Source organism: Xiphias gladius, chromosome 7 (assembly GCF_016859285.1).
Source record: "Xiphias gladius isolate SHS-SW01 ecotype Sanya breed wild chromosome 7, ASM1685928v1, whole genome shotgun sequence".
NCBI lineage: Eukaryota > Metazoa > Chordata > Actinopteri > Istiophoriformes > Xiphiidae > Xiphias > Xiphias gladius.
The window spans coordinates 27,967,577-27,991,612 of record NC_053406.1 but is presented as its reverse complement, the minus strand read 5'-3'; the positions used below and the strand labels follow the sequence as shown (position 1 = coordinate 27,991,612).

The 24,036-nt window shown below is 45.0% G+C and overlaps 2 protein-coding genes across 10 annotated transcripts; one reads left to right on the top strand and one right to left on the bottom strand.

Moving 5' to 3' along the window:
* Nucleotides 1-10,217, bottom strand: LOC120792319 (cytochrome c oxidase subunit 7A2, mitochondrial). Its single transcript, XM_040131427.1, has 4 exons — nt 10,099-10,217; nt 3,497-3,583; nt 1,830-1,914; nt 1-228 (listed from the first exon to the last, which is right to left on the bottom strand). The coding sequence occupies exons 1-4, from the start codon at nt 10,111-10,113 to the stop codon at nt 170-172; spliced, it is 246 nt and encodes an 81-aa protein (XP_039987361.1). The 5' UTR covers nt 10,114-10,217; the 3' UTR covers nt 1-169.
* On the top strand, nt 5,449-22,239 carry rnaset2l (ribonuclease T2, like). Of its 9 annotated transcripts, none has more exons than XM_040131426.1 (10): nt 5,449-6,269; nt 6,419-6,444; nt 12,096-12,310; nt 13,419-13,486; nt 14,074-14,131; nt 14,223-14,290; nt 14,509-14,622; nt 15,216-15,264; nt 17,632-17,706; nt 21,414-22,239. In XM_040131426.1, the coding sequence occupies exons 3-10, from the start codon at nt 12,119-12,121 to the stop codon at nt 21,615-21,617; spliced, it is 828 nt and encodes a 275-aa protein (XP_039987360.1). In that variant the 5' UTR covers nt 5,449-6,269; nt 6,419-6,444; nt 12,096-12,118; the 3' UTR covers nt 21,618-22,239. The 9 variants fall into 9 exon arrangements, with proteins under 9 accessions (XP_039987360.1, XP_039987359.1, XP_039987357.1 ...); XM_040131425.1 differs by having other exon boundaries at nt 5,449-6,328; XM_040131423.1 differs by having other exon boundaries at nt 5,449-6,328; nt 12,091-12,310.
* Nucleotides 22,240-24,036: the final 1,797 nt, after the last annotated feature.

Below are 24,036 nucleotides of genomic sequence, written 5' to 3'. Positions count from 1 at the left end.
GAAGCTGAATTCAGGTCTTTCACAGTTTTTACATATTCATCTTTGCCATGAAGAAGTAGGGATGGATTGAGACGAAAATCAGATAGAAGTGTACACAGCAAACATTAGTGTCAGTCGGAGCCGAGCCTCGTTCTCCATGCGATAGACTGAGCCCGGGGCCGTTTCCTCTCTACGCTCTCTTCTGAGGCATGGAGGCGACGAGCAGCCAGTACACAGAATAGCAGACTCCTGTAGAGAAGATACACACACGCAAATGAATAACAAAGACATGAGGACACTCACTTTTATGTTCAAATGATTATTTTCATCTGTTTCATTTCTATTTACTTTTTTGTACCTTTTTCATAGTTTAGCAAATAAAACAAAGAAAACCCAAACATCTTTGTATGAATTTCTATGAAAAGGGATTTGGCGGCAGTGCTACACATTTCTGTTTTCATCAGTCAATGGTGAAACCTCCACACCTTTTAGCTTCGGCCTTTTTTGACATTAAATGAACGGTCCGAGATCCGCTGTATATCTAAACTCTCTTCAGCGGCGTATTCAAGATCTGGTTTTGAGGCCAGCGCAAAGTAGTTTGTGGGACGCGTTGTCCAACAATGTCTGAAGGCAGAAAGAGGTTCAAATCCCGTAGATGCCGTCCGATGATCCGACAAGCGCTTGATTTAACGCATACTGACCACGTAGACCAACACTAGCAAACTCGGGGTCGTCTGCCATCCAGCAACACACTGCGTCAGTCAGTCAAATGCAGTCAGGGACGTAAGTATTTGGACTGTGACGCAATTTTCCGTAATTTTGCCTCTGTACACCACCGGAATGGATTTGAAACGAAGCCATGAAGAAGCGAATGAAGTGCAGACGTTCAGCTTTAATTCAAGGGGGTTTAACGGAAACATCACCAAACCACCAGATGCTGAGTTTCCTCCCTTGACATCCTTTGACAGGCCTTTACTGCAGCCGCTTTCAGCTGCTGCTTGTTGGTGGCTCTTTCCGCCCTCAGTTTTGTCTTCAGGAAGTGAAAAGCCGGCTCAGTTGGGTTGAGTTCAGGTAACTGACTCGGCCATTGACGAATGTTCCATTTCTCTGCTTTGAGAAGCTCTTGTGTTGCTTTTGCAGTATGTTTCTGGTCATTATCCGTCTTGTACTGTGAAGAACCATCTTGGCTGAATCTGAGCAGATAGTGTAGAACTATTGCCTCAGAATTCATCCCGCTACTTCTATATGCAGTCAACACCATCAATCAACCTGGTACAAGTTCATCCCGGTTTCATCTGTCCGAAGAATCTTGTTCCAGGACTGGGCAAATTTAATTTTAAGACATTCTCTGGCAATGTCTAATCTGGATTTTCTGTGTGTTACCAGTTGTTTGGACTTTGTGGAAACCCTCTTTATTTACATTCATGAAGGCTTATCTTGACTGCAGACAGTGAAATGTCTGACTCCTCAAGAGCGTAATTGATCTAGCTAGATGTTGTGAAGGGGTTCGTCTTCAGCAAGGAAGGAATTCTGCGATCATCCTCTTCAGTTGTCTTTTGTGGGCTTCCAGGTCTTCTTCTTCTCAAGAATGTGTTTGACAGGTGACCTGACCTTTTATCTGCTTAATTTGTCAAGAAATGAAAAAGAAACAGGCGGCACCAGGCTAATAAAGTGATTCTTTATCTGCTCACAGCTTCACTGTTTTGGTTCATTCTGGCCACTCTCGCGCATTTCGTTTTCAATGGACAAAACTAGCCATTGAAGTAGCACTTGTAGTTTACAAAATAAAAACCCCGGTACGCCATCTGCCCAGCAACAAGCGTTCGGGACGCATGTTCTGTTTTTGTTACCTGTGATAGTTAGAGTCATGGTCGCCCGGTAGAGCAGGACGTCCCGGGTTCCTCCCTTGAGGTGGACTGGCAGTCCATTGTCCTCCTGTGACCACAGAAACCATGTGGTTAAAACAGTGTATGTGATGCTGCAGTCAGTCGTTCTACAGTCTCTCGTGTAATCAGTGGTGTTGGAAACACTTTGCAACACAGCCCGGCATTTTACACCATGATCTGGTTGTGTGAACCACATGCCAACGAAGTACTTCCTGCTCTTACTTAAATGCGGCCACAGTGGAAGACAACAGAGCGATGGGAAACAAGGGTGTAAGAGTTGGACATTTTAGAGAAAAGGAGAAATAAATTATTCCACTTTCTAAGTTTTTTTTGTTAAGAGTTGTGGAAATACTTTGGGGTACGGTGCTGGGAAACAAAACTGAAGTGATTATGGTCTAATGTATAATGTATATGTCATAAAATGCTACCAAAACTGTGGGGGTACAGTCAGGTGACGCAGGTGGGCTTTGGGAAAATCTCTCGAAACTCAGATGGAGGGAGTCACTGAAGAACATATAAAACAAATGGGTCACGTTCTTAAAACGGCGACAGGGGAACTCGCAAAAGCTGAGGTACAAAATTTTGGAATCATCTATGGAGTCCAGCAAAATACAGTAACCATACGGGACCTGACGGGTGAGACACTAACCCGCTGCACGGGAGATTCCGTCCACCAGCTCGTGTTCTCGGTGTCGACGGCGGTTTACGTGCTGTTCCTTACAGTGATGGCCGGAGCACAGTGGAAACAAGTGTTTTTGTCCCTCGCCAATGGCAGTTATCGGATCTCAGGTCTCTCTCTGGCTCTGGCGGGACTCACAATTCATGTTGTGCTCGCGCTAGCCTACTTTTAAATCACACATTTGAAGGTTCTGAAGTATGAATTACAAAATCCTCAATACATCAATGCTTTAACCCCTTTTTTTCCTCTGTAGAGACTGTGCTCTGCCTCTGTGGGGCAGTATGGAGCATCTGTTACAGTGTGTGTAGAAAACGACGAGTGAGGCAGTGATTTGTCAGAGTATTTTTAGTCTGCAGTATGTGCCTCAGAATGAAACAACACCATAACTCATATGATAATCCTGAACCAGGACTAGAGCACATCATTACGAGGATGCACAGGAGTGAGGTGACTCACGCTAATGAGAATTCAACCGGGGATTCACCTGTGAAGTTCTCCTACAAACTCATTTTAATCACTGCTCTCTGAACCATGTCACGGTGATTTCATAGATGTTTTCCACTGAATTTCAGTGACTTGTTGTGTATAAGTCCTTCCGCTTAATCAATTCAATGTTGTTTTGCGCTGACCTTTTTTTCAGGACATGTGGGTTGAAGTAGTGGTGGAATAATCATTACCAAACGCCACAAAGAGCTGTGAGATCTAGAGCTGTGGGATCTCTCCTGCCCAGCCTTAGCTAGGAGATTCGGTACAACTAAAAACCTTTCTAAATAAAAAAAAAAAGGAGGGAACGTCTGCCGCAGTGTTGGTACACTGGTCGGACGGTCAGTGTGGCACTGGTCCACAGCTGTAGATATCAACATCACCGACATCTGTTTCCCACACGATGGATCCTGACGATTTCGCCAAACCCCCGAATTTTCTTCTTCAGCATTGCCCACTGTTGTGTTACCTGGAAGAGCTTCTGGGCCTCAGGAACTCTGTTCCTCAGATGTCTGGCAGAGCTGCTGAAAGTGCGGCTGGCCAGAGGTGGAACTTTCTGGAAACAGAGACACAGAAAGGAGTTATTTTGGAAAAAGTGCCTGGACGAGATGCAGCCACAGAACAGAGGAGGTAGAAGAAAGGCAGCAGTTAATACTCTTCTGAAGAATTGTGTAAAAGTGTCAGAATTCCTTTTCCATGTAAATCCAGTTTCAGCAGCGAGTGTGTTTAAATTCTCTTTTTTCGTCTACATTTTCAGTTTGCACAGAAAAAAAGGGGAAACAACAGAAATTCCAAAATGTCCAAATAAGTTTTCACCCTTGGCTGAGGTGTATCAGTTGTTCTGTGGCTAAAAACCAACTTGAAACAAACTTGGTGAATAAACGCTGACGTACAGGAAGATTGTGAAGTAACAGCAGTGGATAGAAATGTGCATTTCTTTGTCCAATTTTCTGGACACAGTGGAGAATTAAATTTCAAGTGTCCAAACTGAATCAATCAGTCATTATTTGATAGATGGAGGCTCAAACTGGAGCTGGAGGGGGACCGACACTGCCTGATGGAAAAAAACACGGCTGCAGTTTTAAGTTTTCCTCGTCACCACGGGATAATAACGTGTCTCGTTTTACTCCTGTCAACGGCGCCGAGGTTGAAGTGCTTGGATACTTCGATACGTCGCAGCAAGGATGTGATGAACTAATCACGGCCGCCATTTCAACACCAGCGTGAAAATGCTGCTATGTAACTTTAATTATAAAACGGCGAGAAATCGGACATTCTGCTTTTACTTTGTAGCTTTAAGTGAGTTTTGCATGCCTTTAATTGTGTAGTTTGCCTCACAGCTGTGTTAATGTCTTGCTTCTAACCCTGTGTGTTTGTTATCTTTTGGCTTTCAAGAGAGTCACTAAAGGGGAAACAGTATTTACAGAGTGTTTACAAAGGCAGAGCCTTGCTGTTCCTAGCTCCAGCTCCTGGAGCTCTGTGTTTTTGTTAGCGCCAGAGTGCAACAAGGGAGGCTTTTGGTCGGATTTCAGGAAAGTGAAGAGTGATTTTTCTCTTCCTCGTGCAAAGGACTGCGGAGATCGGGTAGGAGCGACCCGCTGGGTCACAAGTTCGACTTGCTCAAAGGCCAGCGGCGAGTGCCCTTGAGCGCCCGTGCTTCCCACGATTTCTGTCTTTGTTACCCCGGACAACTTCCTGGAGCAAACGGTCATGGCATTTGGTATTTGCCATGCCCCTGCCACTTCTCAAGGCCTAATGCAGAGGGTGTCGTCTGCAGGAGCAGAGGCCCATCTCGATGAGGTGGTGGTCTACGCCACTGATTGGCAGTCTCGTGTGGAAACCCCATCCACTGTTTGCAAGGGGCTTCTCTCACCCGGAATATTGCAACACCACCTCTCTAGGCAAGCAGGTCGGTCAGGGCCCGGTGCGTCCAGGAGATGCTAAGGTAACTGCTATCGCTAAGTTCCCGGTCCCTATTAGGCGGGAGCTGCGCCATTTTCCACGGTGCAGCTGGTTACTACCGAGGGTTTTGCCGTAACTTCGCCCGCTAAGAGTTTGGTTTGGGACGCAAAGTGCGAGCGGACTTTTCAGACTGCAGAGGCGCTTCTCCGTCGCTCCCCAGCGCTGTCGGCTCCAGCCTCTGCAGCGCCGTTCGAGGTAGAGGTTGACGTGAGTGGTGCTGGAGCTGCTGCCGTACTGCTACAGGAAGACTCCTTCGATCCTGATCAGCCGGTCTGTTACTTCTCTCGGTAGTTCTCTGCAGCCCAGCGTAAGTGTAGCGCCATGGAATGGGAAGCCCCGGCCGTTCTCCGGGCCCTCCGGCATTTCCAGGTCTGCGTTGTCTCCCTCCTCACGTTGCAGCTTTCGAGACAGTGCATTGTTACATACTGAAAAATGGCACAGCGCAGCTACACACCAGACAAATACACTGAAATCTATCACTCATGTTGCATATGGTTGTTATTATAGACAGTAAAATTGTATATATTATGTATTTGTTATCAGTCATACATTTCACACACACCTTCACTCCTTCCAGCTGCCTTTCATCCCGCATATTGTTTTGTTTTAAGAGACAAATAAAGCTTTTGAATCTTGAATCTGAATGATAATCACAGTACGTCATGAGTGTGATTTTCCATGCAGGACTTTTACTTCTAACAAAGTATTTAGACGTAGTTGTTTTTCAACTTGTGCTTAATTCAAATATCTGAGCACTTCTTCCACCACTGTATGTACCTGTACATATTGATTTTATCATTTGGCACCATGATTCAAATTTCCTTTCCTTTCCTAAAATCTCAATATTATTTCCTGATTTCCTCCATTCTTTTAGCTCGTTCCACTTCTTTCCATTTGGCAAGTTGCCTCCATTTTCTTGCAATTTCTTTTAAAACTGTTATTCTCGATGTTAGAAATATTTCTCGAGGCATTTCGTCTAATAAAGAAAATTAAGTCGTGGTACACTGAGACTTCTGTAATACATTCATTTTCTCTTTTTAATACCTATCCACTGTACCGTTTACCATTTCACACTGTGTATTTTTATGTAGATTTCTCTTTGTTTTTAGCCAGTTCACTCTGAATCTGTGAGGATACGGTAGTTCAACAATGGAAAAACAGTCCTGAACGACCTGTATGTTATGATGTTGGACCTGAAAGGGGAAGGGAGACTGACTCCGAGGCTGGTATCGTTTCTGTTTTTCGGCCCCAGGAGGCTGCCGGGAGCTGGCAGCTGACAGGTGCCAGTTTTACTCGCACCCGCTGCTGTGGTTTATGATAAACTGAAAACCTCCGAACTGTGCGTTTGTTATTTTTCGCATTTTAACGCTCTGATCTGAAAAGGATTTTAATTGAATTGGATTTTCTCTTTCTTTTTCCATCCAACAAGACATCCTCATCAGGAGCCAAACTGAGGTCAGTCTGACACCCGCATACACCAGACTGTACAGTCAGTATATCATCATTTTACCCTCACTGTGACAGATAACAGCATGCGGGGGGGGGGGTATTGGTTTCTCCAAACCGGTTTCGTGTCGGATTAATTCGGGTTTTCACGGGTTGGGCACCGTTATTCTCACATTAGGATTTAAAGTGACCTCTAACTTAAACAGACAAAGAGTCTGCAGCCGTGCCAGCAGCTCTGTGCAACCGGACTATAGCGGTGCTTCAAGCTAAATGCTAACATCGACATGCTAACATGCTCACAACGACAATGCTGGCATTGTGATGTTTAGCAGGTATTATATTTACCACGGCCTTCTTTTTAGGTTATGGTCATGCTAACCTTGGCTAATTAGGGGACACATAAGTCCGGCTGAGGCTGAGGCTCATTAGTCCTGCAGGTACTTGGTCATAAACCAAAGTGTCGGACCTGATGATGGCGCTGGAGGAAAAGTCAGGGGATCACCAAAGTTATTCCAAGTCATGCTGAGAGGACGAGGAACATCTGACCATATTTCATCAGATTCCGACTATCTGCGTAGGCACTGAGATGTTTCAAACAAAACAAACACTAACAATGTCAGGGTAATTACCAAAGTTTGTGACCGAAACCACATCATCACCATTCCTGTGGCTTTCACAGCCTTTTACTGAGGAAGCGACTGACTTAGTCACCGGTGAGAGGCTTCACTGCTAAAAGCTGCTGACAATGATGATTCAGTGCTTCGGCTTACCGGACAACAAAGTCCACTCGGCTGACACATTTTGAAGGAACTCTAAATGTGACCAGGTCAACGTAATCTGGCCAGGAAATGATGTTAATTAACATCTTCGGCAAGTCGCAAAATGTCGATCCACAACACACCGGTAAGATGCGTTTCATTTGTTCGATTCTGAAAAAACTGCACTCGGAAGGAGGAGGAGGAGGGTCGGGGTGGATGGATGGTGCGACGAAACACAGCAGACCGCCGTTCATTCCCCACTGGTGCACCCCCCACGGGCTTTATCCAAGGGGGGAGACCAACGACATTGGTTAAGTTGGGGGATTTGTTGCCCAACTGACAACTACTGCTTTTGCCTACATCATTATTAAACTTCTTTTTATGGTTGCATAACCAAAACCAAAACCATAACCAAGCACTTGTCAAAGGTCTGAGAATGATCCTGCGCTGGTTTAATGCAGAAAAAGCTCACAGAGACTACCAACTCACAACCTGTCTATTTACAAAAAAACCAAAACCACCATCATTCCCTAAAATTAAGCACAGATGCCAGTCAGGAAGCAAATCTGGTCTCTGGTATTCAGGTCCGGCACTTTGAACATCTGCCAATCAGTCTGTAGACCCCCCTGGTGACTCCGCTGCGGTTTATGAAATGTAGTGCTCACCGCAACGTAACTGGGAAAACAGTTTAGGGGAACATAACCATGATCTCTACAAGAACGGGGTCGTGTCAGCTCAGTTACTGTGGCAGCAAAACGTAATCAGCAAGAAAATATGTTGCTGCAGAAACAGGAGGAATAATATGCAAGTTTTAAAGCTGAGTCTCTGAATATGTTTGGGAATCATTAAATTGGCCTTTTGACAGCTGGAATTTTCAACCTTTTCACTAGATTAGAGAGAGCATGGAAAAAGAACAAATGTCTGAGACACTTTTCTCCTATCGCTATCCTGATAACAATATTCAAATTCAAGCCAACATGGACGAGATGTCCCGCACATCGCTTTCACTTCTCACAGTGAATGAATGATGGCCAGCAGATCAGGTAGTCGACTCATTTTCATTTTTGGATCGGACTGAGACTGAAGCAACAGAAGAGACTCATGTGTATCCTGAGCTAATCTCCATGGAACATATCTGCCAAACGTTCACGGCAGCATTTGTCACTTGTTTTCTTGTAACGTCTTCTCACGGTACCAAAAGCACGATTAATGATTCGTGGCCTTGTGTGACCACTCACGGCACTGGGCCAATGTTAAGGAATGACTGGGGTCCTGGGTAAATATTGAAAAAGTCAACAGTAGCTTTAATGAGAAAGGCATGTTTACATTCTAAACATTCAACTGAAACCCCAATCTTTCCCCAACCTTTATCCAAAGTGCTTTGTTGCCAAAACCAAAAGCACACACCAGATGCAGGTCCCGTGAACCCGGGTCTCTGATTTGAGTAAATCCCGCACTCAGAACGTGCAGCGTTATCCCGTTTTTGATCAGATTTAGGATCTGATGTTTGCACGGGACATAAGCAGCCTGATCTGACTGCCCGCAAAGTTGGCAGCAGTAACAGTGTGACTGTTAAAAGTAGATTCACAGGCACCAGAACGCGGGGAGTCTAGAAAAATGACTGTGGTTGGACATGTGTTTGCTATCTGACTTATTTGAGGATGTGAAAGTGACATCATGGAAACTGCTTTGAAAGCTTCTCACTTCATACTGTTCTTTTTTTTTGTTTTTGTTCAAACAAGCCTTCAGGGTTTTTGGAAGAGTAACTTTCCTGCTTTTCGCAAGATGGATATTTCATTTAGGGATCAAACAGCTGTCACCTCCTCCCCTGACTGTGGCATTTCCACATTCAGCTGCTGCATATCTCTTTAAGAAAGCTGCATGACTTTCCAAACATCTACCAAGGTCACACTGGGTAGCGCGGCCTAGCTCAGCGAACCCGACACTTCAACCAATCCGGGGGCCGAGGAGGGAAAGACCTCTTCTCTCTCCGTGTGTGTCAGAGGGGTAAACTGTGCCAGACACTTCGCTGTGAGCTCCACCGTGGAGCCTGTTCACAGTCGGGTGGTTTCAGTCACTGGTAACAAGTCAACCCGTCAAACATCCGCCACAAACATAAACTACATTCTTACAGGCCCGGTCAGTTTGTTCACCGAGTTATGCGGACAAACCCTTTTCAGTGTGAACTTGCTGAAGCACTTCCCCGTTGCACTGTTCCCAAGGAAGTGTTTGGATGCAACACTTGGCCTCCAGGGTTGCAGGGTGTGTAAATGAAGCGCCTCCTTCGCTTGGGAAAGTGCTGTCATAACCCTAGAAGCAGCCGGGTTCTCCTGCAGAGACGCGATGCGGTTTAAACACGGAGACGGGAAGAGGTTTATTGTGTCGGATTCTGTCAGAAAAATGTGGGTAAATTATCAAAAGTGCTCAGTGTGCACAATGGCCCCCTTGAGAGTGTCATCATATAGTACTGGGTTGTCATTAGTCATGTGTGTGTGTGTGTGTGTCGGTGTACGTGCAGAACTGCACTGTCTGACTAACGCAGGTATGCGAGGCTGAGAGATAAGGAGAGAGTTTGACCCTGCGGCAGGTCACGTGAGACGGTGCTGCAGTCGGTAAATATAGATCCTCTCTGTGTCCCGCACGACGACCTAAAACACCAGGCCGAGGCCCGGCAGGCGAAAAAACACATCCTCAGCCAAAGTCAAGGTTTAACGCTTCTATCCTGCACGGAACAAAGGTCAGGCCGGATCACCTCAGCTCCCTTCCCCCTGACACGAGTTTACAGACTCCACCTGAGCCCCACCTTCCTTTACCTGAAAAGCTTCCAGAAGCTCCACAGAAACAACAAGAGAGAGAGAGAAAGAGGAGGAAGGCCCGCGGAAAAAGACAGAAAAGCTGTAGTTACCAGTAGCCGGTTCATGTCTGCGGCGGTGTGTGTCGAGTTGCGCTGCCTCGCTTCACCCTCACAAGGACACACACACACACGGACAGTATCAGTGCTGCTGAATCTCTGCCAAACTACGATCTGCTGCAGGGGCCAAACTGTCTGCGCTCGACAGCACACAGGAAACACAGTTGTCGAGACGGATGCGGCCGTGAAGCTCGGGTGTCTTGGTTGATTCTTTTTACTATTCAATTTCACGCACATTTCATTTTAATGTATGCCTGAAGTGTTTTTTTCGGTGGACTGATTGTGCATCTGAGCAAAGCTGCGGGACCGAGTTCCCCTCCGCGCACTTGGACGTTTGAGTTTCGCTGTGCAGAGCTAGTTTCCTACAGTGGCCCCTTAGGACAGGAGACGGAGCCCAGACATGCAGGGAAATCCAGAAATGCAGCAAATACAGAAACGCAAGACTGTTCTCCTGCAAAAAAACCAGCTCCAGGGTCGTCTGTTGTTCCCATGACGACGGAGGTGCGGTACGCACGCCACCGCTACGCTCCGATGGGTCGTATCCGAGGGTGGGAACCCTTTATTGAGTCGTGAAATCGACCTTTTAGATGTTGCATGTGCGGTCACTTTATCCAAATCGTGGATAAAGTGGAAATGTGCTCCGGCGCTTCCGTACGGGCGAGGACCCCGCCGGTCTGCTCTGCAGCTAGGACAGTTTAACAGCAGCGCTGCATCTGGACTCCAACATGTCCTGATGTATCACCACAATCCCAGAAAAATAAATCTTCGTACAGTCTCCTAAAAAATTAGGAGGCCGCTGCAAATGTTTCTGAATCAGCATCTCTACACGTATGACAGCCGTTCCATTCCAGTGTCTGTTGAATGCCAGTACGAGCACACCTCACTATCCTGAAGGAGGCACTGACCAGGGGATCACCTGAACCAAATCTTATGTAACGAGGAAAAGTAAAAACCACTGCTGTGGTCATCCCTATCCTCTCGCAGTAGGACCGGCTGGATGGCAAAAGCAGATCTAGAAGCACCTCGAAAGTATTTGGAATCACAAAATATGTATTGACCAGGCTGAAGGAAAAGCTTTGAGGGAGGAAAAGAAGGGTTCAGTTCTGGCCTCACTGGCAGAGGGACACAGTGAGCGTCAGTGGCTTCCATCCTTAGAATTTCCAAGACGGCGGTTCATGAGGACAAGGTCTAGCCGCAGACACTGGGGACAACAGAGCTCCGAGCTCACCTGTCACTGTGGCAGCACCTGGGTGCGCCTGCAGGATTTTGCGTTGCCATCATCAGTCCTGATCCAATATCTAACTAACACAGGTGCGATGTGTGGCTCTGTTGCACATTGTATTTATAGCTACTGTTATCGCATTATGCTTGATTCTATTTATTATGCGTGAATACAAATGTATGTATCTTTATACACACACATATATATATATATATTAAAACAGTCGGACTGTGGGACTAACGGGAGTCAAGCGTGGTTCTGATGACTTTGAATCCCGTCTTTTCTGTCTCTATCTACAAACTACTTCACAACTTATTCCTTAAACAAATACCACCAAAAATACTGTAATATACTGTTTATATATTGTTCTAGATACTGTTACACGTAATACAGATAATTATCATACATTTTTATGTTTATAGAATGATCTTATCGTGGCACGGGCAGAGGTTCTGATGCGTATATAACCGATGCCACTTTGTCCTGTCCTTGTGTTTACTCAAGTAAAAGTACCAATACGACAATGTAAAAACACTCCATTGCAAGTCAACGTTGGGCTCTCAAAAATACCAACTAGGTAAAGCTACACGAGCATTATCGGCCTCATGTAGCTGAGGAATCAGCAGTCGAAGTAAAGGTATCCTGCCACCTTACTCCCTCCTTACCTCTCCCTTCATTCTCCCGCCTCCTCTCTTCCTCCCTTATCTCCTCCTTTCCTTCCTGACCTTACGTGTTTAATTGATCCGTGTTTGGTGTTTGATCAGGACAGTTCTGATCATCGAGAGGGAGGAGATGAGGAGCTCGGTGCTGTCCCTGCTGCTCAGTCTGTCCCTGCTGCAGCTGCCTCCCGTCGCCACCACACAGGAAGGACACTGGGAGGACTACAAATATGGCCGCCAAGGCTCGGAGCTGCACGACAAAATGTCTTGCTGCTCCTGGAAATGCCTCCTCTTCGCCCTGCAGTGGCCCGGAGGGTTCTGTCAGGTGAGCTTCGTCGTCAGCTGATCATTAACTCAGACATAAGAAGATGAGATCGATTCGTTTATGACTGTGGAGTAAAAAAGGCGGGAAGTTTTCCAGATCAGATGTGAGGGATCGGGGGTGTGTTCGGTTTCTTTCCTCCTCCTCGTTTCCTACCACTTTTCGCCTCAAAGGAAGGAAACGAGGCAAAAGGAGAGAGAGAGGGGAGTGAAGGGGAGCAAAGAGGAATGAAGGAAAGGAGGAGGTTGAGAAGAAAAGTGGATGGTATGGAAGTAAAGGAGGTAGGGAATGAAAAGGTAAAAAAGGAAAAGAAGGGGGGAGGCCAGGAAGAAAAACAGGAGATGGTGAAGGGAAGGAAGGAAGGAAGTTAGCTAGTGAAAAAGGGGGGGGATAAGGAAACAAATCAGGAGCCAGGGAATGAAAGGAGGAGAAAGGAAAGAGGCAGCAAAAAAAGGAGGTAGTGGAGGAAAGAAGATGGTGGTGAGGAAGAGGAGGAGGCATCTAACACAATCTGATCATGTAACCTTCTGGATGTTCAGAGTTTTTCCTTCAGAAATGTCTGGTCCATTTCGTTTCCTGTCAAACTGCTGAATTCTTTTTTTTTTTTTTAATTGTTTTTAATTATTGTTTCTCAGTAGTCTGACGCAGTTTAAATTTCCCAACCCGATTCCAACTAAATCACAACTAAATTTAGATTTGATCCATGAAGAAACAAGGAAGGAAGGAAGGAAATGAGAAGGTAGCGAGGAAATATGACTGGGTAGAGAAGAAAAAGAAAAGGGAGGAAGGGAGGAGGTAGTGATAGACAGGAGGAGATAAGGAAGTAGACGAGGAGGTAGAGAAGTAGAGGACGAGGTAAGGGAAGAGAAATGAAGAAACAAGGAGGGAAGGAAAGGAGGCTGGAACACAGTCACGTCGGTAAAAAGAAGCCTGACAGCTCAGCAAACATAAATGGTTGAGATGATCTGGTTGAAGCCGCCTGACTGTCTGAATGCTTGATTCCTCGAAGTCGTCCTCCTGCGGTGTGATTAATTCCCTTTATTTCTGCTGAGGACCTCCAATATGGCTGCCGGAGGTTTGCTGACGTGCTGTGTGTCCGTCTGTCCCTCAGTCTTTGAGCGAAGAGACTCTGTGCAGGATTCCTCGGAGCATCAACACCTGGACGATCCACGGCCTGTGGTAAATAGCATCTACGACCATCACCCGCATGGTCAGCACGTAATCCCATTCTGTAGCTGCTTCAGCATGACTCGCCTGGTCCTGCGACTTGTGTTGCTGAGGCGACGTACCACCGGTAGGGGCAGAACCTGTGACAGTGAATACGTGCTAGGTCGTCATTATCCAGCGCTTTCAGAAACAGAGTGACCGGCAAAGAGAACCGAAACATTTCAGAGCTGCAGACAATAAAGAGCTGATTAAACTCAGCGCTTTTGTGTTTGCAGTGATTTCTTCCAGTGTGTGACTGAATACGTTTATATCAGGAGAATCAGACATAAAGTTGGAGACAAACAACTTGACGAATGAGAAGAGCAAAACTTCCGCTCCTCTCATTTTTCTCCTTGTGGACGATTCTTGTGAAATACTAACATATTAGTCGTTTGCTTTTTCCCATGAAACAACGTGAACCTAGAACATTTCCCAGATCCTCAATTACAAACGTTTCTGAGCCAGACTCTTGCTGCAACTGATTACTCGCTTGTTTCACTACGGTATTGTTGTCACTGGCTACTGTGTGTGTGTGTGTGTGTGTGTGTGTGTGTGCACAGGCCTCTTCGGGCGAAGCAGTGCTGCAGCTGCTGGCCGATGTTCCGCTCTGATGTCCAGGTGAGCCCAGATCCGGACGCTGACAAGACGACCGACACCACGGTACTTTCTGAGGCTGAGCGCTGACTGGCCCATGTTGTTTCTGTTCCAGGAGCTGGAGGCAGAGCTGACCCAACACTGGCCGTCCTTAGTGACAACCAAACCCAGCTTCGACTTCTGGTACCAGATATCGAGAAATATATCAGCAAAAAAGTGTCTTTACGTTACATTCTAATGTTCAAAAACAAATACGGGTGCCATGCTAGTGGGCTACTGGTTGAGATGAATACTATACAACTGCAACGCCCCTTATTCAGCCCCAGCTCGGGGACATCTGTTGCATGTTGTGCCCCTATATTGCTCCCCATGTCTCTTGCCTGTGTGTTTGTGTGGAACAGGACAGAGGAGTGGAAGAAACATGGAGTGTGCGCAGCGTGCGTCGAAGGAATGAACTCTCCGCCGAGATACTTTCAGGTCTGCCTCAAACTACGGGGACACTTCGATATCCACAAGTCAGTCTCTCTCTCTCTCTCTCACAATCACACTCGTTTTCTTGGCATACGCCACTTTTTGGGGGCGCTGCATTGGCTTCATTGTCTCCCAGTCCTTCACTTTGACCTAAAACTATAAACGGTATCGTAACATGACGAGCTCCGACACGGATCAGCCGTATGTCACGTTCATATCTTGTGGGGGTCTCCGTGATTACCGGTTCTCAACGTGTAAATGGCGTTCGTACCAATATTCAGGTCATACGGTCACTGCGACTGGGAAACGGTGGAGGTTGTCTGGAGATCTGCACACGCTAGCTTCTAAAAAACAGAGGCATCAATAATTAAGGATAGTTGGTGAACTTTACCCGACAAGCTTTAGCTCAAATGTTGTTTGGTTTGATGCCTCCACTGCGCACTGACCCCTCCAGGCTCTAAAAAGTCTTGAGAAATGTTGCTACTTATAAAGAAGATTGGAGGTTTGCAATTTACAAATGTTTTGTAAAAAAAACTGTGCAAAAATAAAATAAAAAAAATAAGAGAAAAAGTGGTCAATCACACACAGCATGAAAAAAGACGATGGCTATCAAAGTAGTTTTTTGTCTGTCCTGCAGACTGCTGGAGGACGCTGGCATCACTCCGTCCTGTGAACGACCCTACAAGGTAACAACACACATTGACAATTTATGTCGTGAAAACCCGCTAAACTATTTTTACCTGCTGTGTCGTTTATTTATACTTCATAACTACAGATGTAGACATCAGATACTCATGGGTAGTTGCTTTATTTAAGGAGGACCCTTTAATCCCCGTTGCTGGGCAGCAGCCGGTGTGACCACGAATGTCTGTTACTGGATGATGGTAAATTTCAAAATATAGTGTAACAGTAGAGAAAGAGACATTAAAGACAAAGCGACTCAGTGATGAACATCATACAGCAACATTTACAATGAATTTTCTAGCATTAGCTACTGGTCATACCGGACCTGGTAACGGTGAAATGAACTGAGAGTTTCACTGTTTGAACTCAACTTTTTATTCATTAACGGAAGAATGTGTTTTTCCTCTTTAAAAAGTGCACAGTTTGTAATATACTACTTCCTAGGGTCATTATATCAGGTGCAGTCAATGTACAATATTTTGTATTTACAATGAACCTGTAAATACGTGATATATAGTGGCAAGAAAAGTATCTGGAATGACCTGGTTTTCTGCATCAATTGGTCATAAAATGTGGTCTGATCTTCATCTAAGTCACAAGTTCAGACAAACAACGTGCGCTTAAGCTAATAACAGACAAACAATTATAATCTTTCATATCTTTATTGAACACACTCATTAAACATTCACAGTTCTGAACCCTTGCACTTAATAACTGGTCGAACCGTCTTTGGCACCAATGACCTGAAACCCGCTCCTCTGGTAGCAGTGGGTCAGACCTGCACAACGTTCAGGAGGAAAGTTGGACCACTTCTTCCTACAGATCTGCTTCAGCTCAGCCACAGTCTTAGGATTTCTGGTGTGAACGGCTCTTGAAAAGACAGATTCTCTTTTTCTGAAGTCGCTCTGTAGTAAATCTAAAACCACGTTTAGGGTCATTGTCCTGCTGTCTCCCCCGACTTCTACTTGGCTTCAGCCGGCGTTTGAAAAATCATTTTCCCAGCAGTGCTAAACAGAGTCCAGCTGCTCCTTGGCAAACTTCAGACGCCTAGTGTGTGTTTTTATTTGTGTTTTTTTGGAGAAACAGCTTCCTCCTTGGTGGACTCCATGGACTCCATGGACTCTATGCTCCATGATTTGTGAATGATAGATTAATAAACAGCTCCAATGACTCCTTTGAGCCTTTAGCTGTTGCTCTGAGTTTCTGTGTTACGTCACTGATCAATCTGTGTTGTGCCTTTGGAGTCCCCCACTTCTTGACAGTTTGTCTACAACCGCGATGAAGAATTCTTTTCAGGAATGTTTCAAATCACCAGGACCAGGGAAACTGGGGCCTCCTCCTGGAAACAGACGCTGGGAAGGAAGCTCACTGGCAAGCGCCGGGTGGCAGGCAAGAGCGGGGACATGGGCAAATCCGATCCGTGGCATCATAGACTGGTCCTGGGGACGTGGAGTGTCACCTCTCTGGCATGGAAAGAGCCAGAGTTGGTGCGGGAGGTGGAGCGATACAAACTGGACATAGTTGGACTCACCTCCATGGACAGCACTGGCTCTGGAACCACACCCCGGGAGAGGGGCTGGACTCTCTCTTTTGGGACTGTGGTGGTCACGGACGCGGATGCAAAAACCCAGGTGTTGGAGGAGTTCGGGGAGGCTATGGAGAGGGACTTTCGGTTGGCCTCCAGGAAGTTCTGGCACCCATCAGAAAACTCAGGAAGGGAAAGCAAGACTTGGCCCAAGCTGTATTCTGCGGGAGAGGAGAACTGCCGACTCTGACTGGGATATCGTCGGATGGCGGAAAGACAACTTTGAAGAATTCCTGAACCCGGCCAGTATGTCCTCTAAGGAGGAGGCAGAGTTTGAAGACTCGGGGGAAGTAGGCAGGCTAGGGTGGTGGTTCCCATATTTAAAAAGGGGGAACCGGAGGGTGTGCTCTCATTATTGGGGTATCACACTGCTATGTCTCCCCGGGAAAGCTTATGCCAGGGTGCTGGAAAGGGGGCTCCGACCAACTGTCAAACCTTAGAACTAGGACGGGCAATGCCGATTCTGACCTGGGCGTGGAACAGTGGACAAACTCTTAACCCATGTAAGGTTACCGTAGGGGTCGTCAGGGTTTGCTCATCCAGTCTACGTGTGTTTTGCGGACCTGGAGAAGTCTTGGGGGGCCTTGTGGGGGGGGCACTGCGGGAGCAAGGGGTACCAGGGGCAGTTACTACAAAACATCTGGTTCTCATACAGTATAACCAGAGTGAGAGTTGTGTTCGTATCCTCGGCAGGAAGTTAAGCACATTTCCAGTTGCTGTAGGCCTCCGCCAGCGGTTTCAACCAATGAAAGTATGCTTTCTGTGGTTTTTTGTGTGTGTTTAGGTTGCGGAGGTTCACAGTGTCCTGGCTCCGCATCTGAGTGACAAACATGAGATCCAGTGTGTGACAGACAACAAGGTCAGATCAACTATCTGTCTGCATCTTTGTGTTGCTCTCTGCTCGAGTAACAACTTTTTAGACTCGAAAAATTACTATAATCTTAAAAGTGATTTATTGGGCAATTATGCTGCACAGTCTCTGGATCAAGCTTCTCAAACATGGAGATTTGCTGCTTTTCTTTCAGGGTTTCTGCAGGTTAACCAAGTTACGTTTAAGACTTTTTAATACCACACAGAAGGACATTTAATGCCTGTTTCACAGTCATACCTGCCAAAATACGAAAAAATATCAGTGAAAACCAGTAGGAATGATAAGGGCAAGAATTAATTACCAAGCATGCATGAATTAATTGATATTTGTGTCAGTACTTCCAAGCTGTATATAACAATAATTCCTAACAATTTCATTAATTAATGATTAAACACAACCTACACCTGGATAAGAAACAGAAAATGTATGGATGCATTAAAAACAACAAATTAATTTAAGGTCAACATATACATTTTATATAAGGACATGTCTTGAACAATTTTCCAGCCAGTTTTTGCTAAAATCACAAACAGAAACATTTTATAAGTAAGGTTACTGCCAATGGCGGGCTAGAAAGGAGACAACGACTTTGGTAATTGAAATTTTAGACTTTTCTTTTTAGGAAACTGAAATCAGTGCTTTTTAAGCCTTTTCAAGACCTGCAGATACCCTGCTTTTGGGTTTTGGAAAGTTGGTTGGACAAAACGAGACATTTGAAGACGCCACCTTGGACATTTTTCACAGTTTTCTGAAATTGTATAGGAAAAATTATTCTATTAATCCAGAAGATAATTGCTGCAACACTAATTATTTTCATTATCATTTATTAATTGATAAAATGTCAGATAATAGAGAGACGGGCTCATTCCAAGCTTTCAGAGTGCAGTCGACAAATTTTTTAACATTTTCTACCATCGTCGTTTTGTCCAACCAACAGCCCTAAACCCAAAGATATTCAGCTTACTGTCACAGATGACTAAAAAGAACTGAATATGAATAATAGATGTCGATTAATTTTTAGACAGTAGACTCACTGACTAATTGTGTCATCAGAATCAGCTGATTGGTGTTTACACGTGTGCGATACATGGGCCCAGAGCTACAGATTTACAATGACCCACACGATCCTACCCAGATGAAGACTGCACTTCGACTTTCGGCAGGTTGAATAAATAAGAGCGGAGCAAACATTAATGTGCGGCTGTGAAAACGAGGGTGAAGGACACCGAATGCCCTCTGGAGATGTGACTCTGCAGAACTTCATACAGCGGCCAAAAGCGGACGCAATCAGACCGAGCAGCGCCAGTCCTGAGTCCCCTGTAACTCTGCTACTCCCCGCGTGTACGACTGATTATTTCTTATGTGTTCAACGCAGAGTGTGAGAGCTCCCTCCAAAAACAGACTGACGTTTAACCCAAATCCCAAAACACACATCTAAAAAGGTCACAATAATGTCTGATGGCACACAATACAAGCCCCATTCTCCACAAAGACAAACTTGTGAGAGATGCTATAATGGCACAGGGCCTGTAAGGAAACACGCCAACGTTTTGAAAAACAACTTTAGGCGGGGTTTAGCCTAGCTTAGCACAAAGACTGGAGGTAAGTTTGAAACTGCTAGCCTCGCTCCCTCAAAGGAGAAACAAACCCCCCTGCCAACAACTCCAAGTCTGTCTAAATTTTTCAGGTTGTATGTGTATATGTAGAGACCGAAAACATAATGTTGTTTTAAAATTTAGCTTTAATGTCAAGGCTGCCAGGTTTGAGCCCTGTCCCACCGGGGTGGATGGTAGAAAGGGGAAAGATTCTCGTGTTTATGAATTGGCAAGTGTCATCAGAAAAATCAAGACAGTTGACACTGTACCCATTCAGTTTTGCTTTAGGTAATTTCAACGAGTTTGGTTGGCGTCCATGTTTGTGTATTATCAAGTAGGACAGTACTGTACTTTATTCTTCTACTCCACTACACACATTAAATTAAACCCAGCCACAATGTTATAGTCGGGTGTTCATTAATTGAATTAAAAATTCAATAATATAATGTAATGTGACAGGGGCCATTCTGTTACTTTAATATTTTTATTACATTTTGCTGTACTTTTATTTGAGTAGCATTTTGAATGCAGGACTTTTACTAGTAACTGAGTATTACTGTTACTTTTGCTGAGGTAAAAGGATCTGAACGGCAACAATCTAATATCCAAAAGCATTCACTGCTCAAGATCTGTCTCTCTCCTGACAGCTGCCCCGGATCTACAGTGTTTCAGTAGACGCTGACAGCTTTGAGTCATTTCTACAAAGGGCTCAAACTCAACCAAGTTAGTAACAAGCATTAATGGGATATGATTTAGTACGGATGGGGGGGGGGTTCATTGCGTCATGGGAAGTTCCCCCGGGGGGTTTCAAGCTAAGCCTGAGTCAAGCCTGAGTCGAGCCTGAGTCAAGCCTGACAGTCTAGGCCTAACACTTCCTTAAACAGCCAGTTGCGATGGGGTCTAGAGGACAGGCCATCCCAACAGACTCTAAAGCGGTCTGGTCTAACTGCAGAATGTAGACCTTTTCCTGTCTGATCACACACTGACATCCAAATGATACTGGCGAATATACAAAGAGCCTGTGTACTTCTTGAGCAGGTCTGAGCGTGGGAACAGCTCCCTGAAAAATCTTTAAAGCCCAGAAACGCTTGACTCAGGGGAGTTTCAATAACACTTATTCTTTGTTGCTTTCATCAGCAAAAATGGAAGCTTTACCAAACCTTTGACAACAGATCATAAGTCTAAATTCTATGCAGCTGATATCACGTCTCCGCTGTCTGGAGGCTTCAGTGATGTTGAGCATCTGTTGGGATTCTGGGTTTCCGCCTCAACAAAATCGGTCTCAGGCTGTGAGTCGCGCTGGATTGAGGCGGGTCTGCGAGTCTGTTCCGCACTCTGCTTAATTTCTCGCCAAACACACTACAAAGTATAGCGGCGTGTTCCAACACATACAATGTTTGTGCTTTGGCTGAAACCGGTTTAATCCAGGTATCTCAACTGCCGCTGGCCAGATCCCCCTGACATCTGCTGTGGAGGCTTGTGGTGTCGTCGGGTCAGGAAACGTTGACTTCAAAAATGTATGAGTATCCTAGTAAAATTACAGTATTCATGGGAGTGTTTAGAGAAGACAGTGGTAACGCAGCCGAAACCGCGCAAACATTTTTTAAAGTAAAAACACTAAAACATCTTTGAACTCCGTTTGATCCCTGTTAAAGGCTAATGCTATGTGATGATAGTAAGAATCTCATTGTTAATCTCCCTTAGACTTAATGGCTGCCCTCTCTTTTCTTTGCCAAAAAGCGTTTCACATATCAGATTATGAGCTTAGATAAATTTGAAACTAAGTGAACGGGAAAATCTCATTTCTGAAAAAACAAACAAAAATAAACAGCATTAAAATACTCACGGTCAGACAAATGTTTGGCTTATTAATTCATAATTAACTGAGTATTTCCATTTTTTTCAAGCATGACTTTTAATCTTTTCTTGTCCTTTTCCTTGTGGAAATATTTACACTTATATCCCCCCGAAATCGGGAATAAAAGTACTAGCAGTAGTGACAGGTATGTTAATACAAGCAGCAGTAATAATGACTGAATAGCCTCTTACCAGTGGTAGTGGCTGCCTTTCATATCCGGTCCTCCCTCTCTCCTCTCTCAGGACAGAGAGGTTTGGTTTCAGGTGAAGATCCCTCTGTCTCAGAACTTGACCGTCGGCTGCGATCATCAGGGCGAAACTGAGAGGGACCCGGCGGCTGGCTCCAGCCCGGGGTGGAGCCCTTCTACTGGACATCCCTGCCCTCCTCAGGTCCCTTTCTACTACTTCCCCATAGACCACCAGCAGCCCCTGCGGCCCTGTGGCTAACAGAACAGGGGAACCTGAAAACTTCAACGGCAGCAAGCTCCTTATTGTATTCCGGGGATAACTTTTGACTTTAAATGTGTGGTAGTAAGGAACAAATCAAGGTGTGATTGAAGTGCAAACTTACAGCTTTAATTCCAGGGGCTTAACAGAAACATATTAACCGTTTACGAATTACAGCTATTTTTATACATAGTCCCTCAGTCAACGGCTGCCTGAAGGCTGGAACCCACGGACATCACCAAGTGCTGAGTGTCCTCCCTTGAGCTGCAGCTGTCTTCAGTTGCTGCTTGTTTGTGGGTCTTTCTCAGTCTTCAGTGAGCTTTTGAAAAGCCTGCTCAGTTGGGCTGAGGTCAATTCAGATCCATTGTGGAGGTGTACAGAGGCAAAATCATGAAAACTGTGTCACTGCCCAAAAACATGTCTACCTAACTGTCTGTCAAAGTGTTGTTTCACTTTTCCCTTTTTAATAAATTTGCAAACATTTCTAAAATTCCTTTTTCACTCTGCCATTGGGGTACTGAGTGTAAATTAATGGAAAAATAAATAAGGGAATAAGGGAAAAATATATTTAAACAGTTTTAGCATGAGGCTGCAACATAACAAAATGTGAACAAAGTGAATACTGAATACTTTCTGGATGCTCTGTAAATAAATACATTTAAAGAATTCAAATGTGTTGTCAAATTAAAACCACCGATTTAAAATACTTTACACTTCCATTTGTCCTTTATTGTGTCTCAGACCTGTGGGCGCTCTTGTTCGGTTTAAAGGCCTTCAGAGCCTTTAACAGGACACTTGAAGCCTCGATAGGTCTGGAAAGATTTTATATTTATATTCTTCTTCAACAAATCCCACGCACAGAACCAAAACGAATGTCTTCTACTAAAAAGCATCATGTGTGCGTGACATCTCTGATTATTCTGAGTCAGACAGCGCCCTTGTTCCAAAAAATATTTTTTTTAAAAACACATCACGTCATTGCACCGGGTGACATCTTTCTTCATCACCATGAAAACACACACTGTAGTATATTTTGACTCAGTCCCACACACCCCCTCACACTCCTGTTACCACAAAATACTCACTACAGCACAAAATGGGGATTAATCCTCTGTGAAAATAGCCCAACAAATGCGCTACTTCCTTCTGTTTTAGTTTTATAAAAACAACAGTGAGCAGCAGTTTGAGATGTACTGAGCCTTTTATATAAAAAAAAAAAAAAAAAAAACACACACAAAAAAAGGAAACTATATATTTGTGAGGAGTTATTAAAGAATTCTTTCTGAGGAACCAATGGGCTCGGAGCTGAGAGCCACAGACAGAGGAGAGAAGGCAGAAAGTGCAGGGAGACGAACTAACACGTCGTTGGTTTGGCTCTGCACATGGGATTTTTGGGACAATTAGTATAGTATAGAATACCCCCAGACTGATTGCATTACGGTGCCTATATCACTGTGTGAGATGGTCTGATAAAGTCTCGATCTCAGTCTGTGTCTGACTCTACGATATCGGTTTTAAGGCTGTCAGATTGTGCGATGGAAGTCTGGCGAATCAAAGCGGATTCCCACACAAGCCGGGACGTGTCGTCAACTTGCACCACTGATGTTTCACGATCGATCTTCGAAACTGCAGCCGGACGGGTTTTTGAGAATAGTGCCGGGCACGTCTATGCATGGACAAAACTGAGAGAGAGAACGATGAGGAGGAGGAGGAGGAGGAGAGTGTGAAGCCGGTCGCGGGCTGAAGAGAGATTTGAGCCATTAACCCCACCCGGGCAGCCCGCAGACCCGACACAAGCCTTGCCTAGAGTCACCACCTCGCGGTTGTCTGCCTCCACCAACCAGTCAAGTTGCAGTTTACGTCCATGTCTGTCCAGACTCATACAACATTTGTAGTGAATTTAATAAAAAGGTATTAGGCATATTTGCAGAACCAACGATTTCACCAGAAGTTTGTCTAGTGACCGTCAACTTTCATTGGGGGCAGCCCAAAATCACACAGTGTATAGGAGCCTTAACAAGGTGCATCTTACACTAGTCACCAACGGTCCCGATAGCTGTTGAGAGAGAGTTCACTTTGTACAGCCATCGGCCCCTGCAGAGCCATGTGGCTAAAAATACACATGCAGACAAACAGATCACCTGGTTCACATTTTATTGACGTGTTACATCTAGTTGTTTAACCCTCCTGCACCCAGTAAACCAAAAGTACTGACGGAACATGGAGAAATCACTAAAAACAGATTGAGACCACTAGTAAGAACACAGTGAAGTTAACGAAAAAAAAAAAAAAAATAGTAAAAAATAAAATAAAAATAAAAAAAAAATCAACCAACCAGAGGGTAGGGAGAGAGCTGCTGGACTAATGCTGAGTTTTGGAAAAAAGCAAGAGACATAACGAGAGACTCTTTCACGGAGAG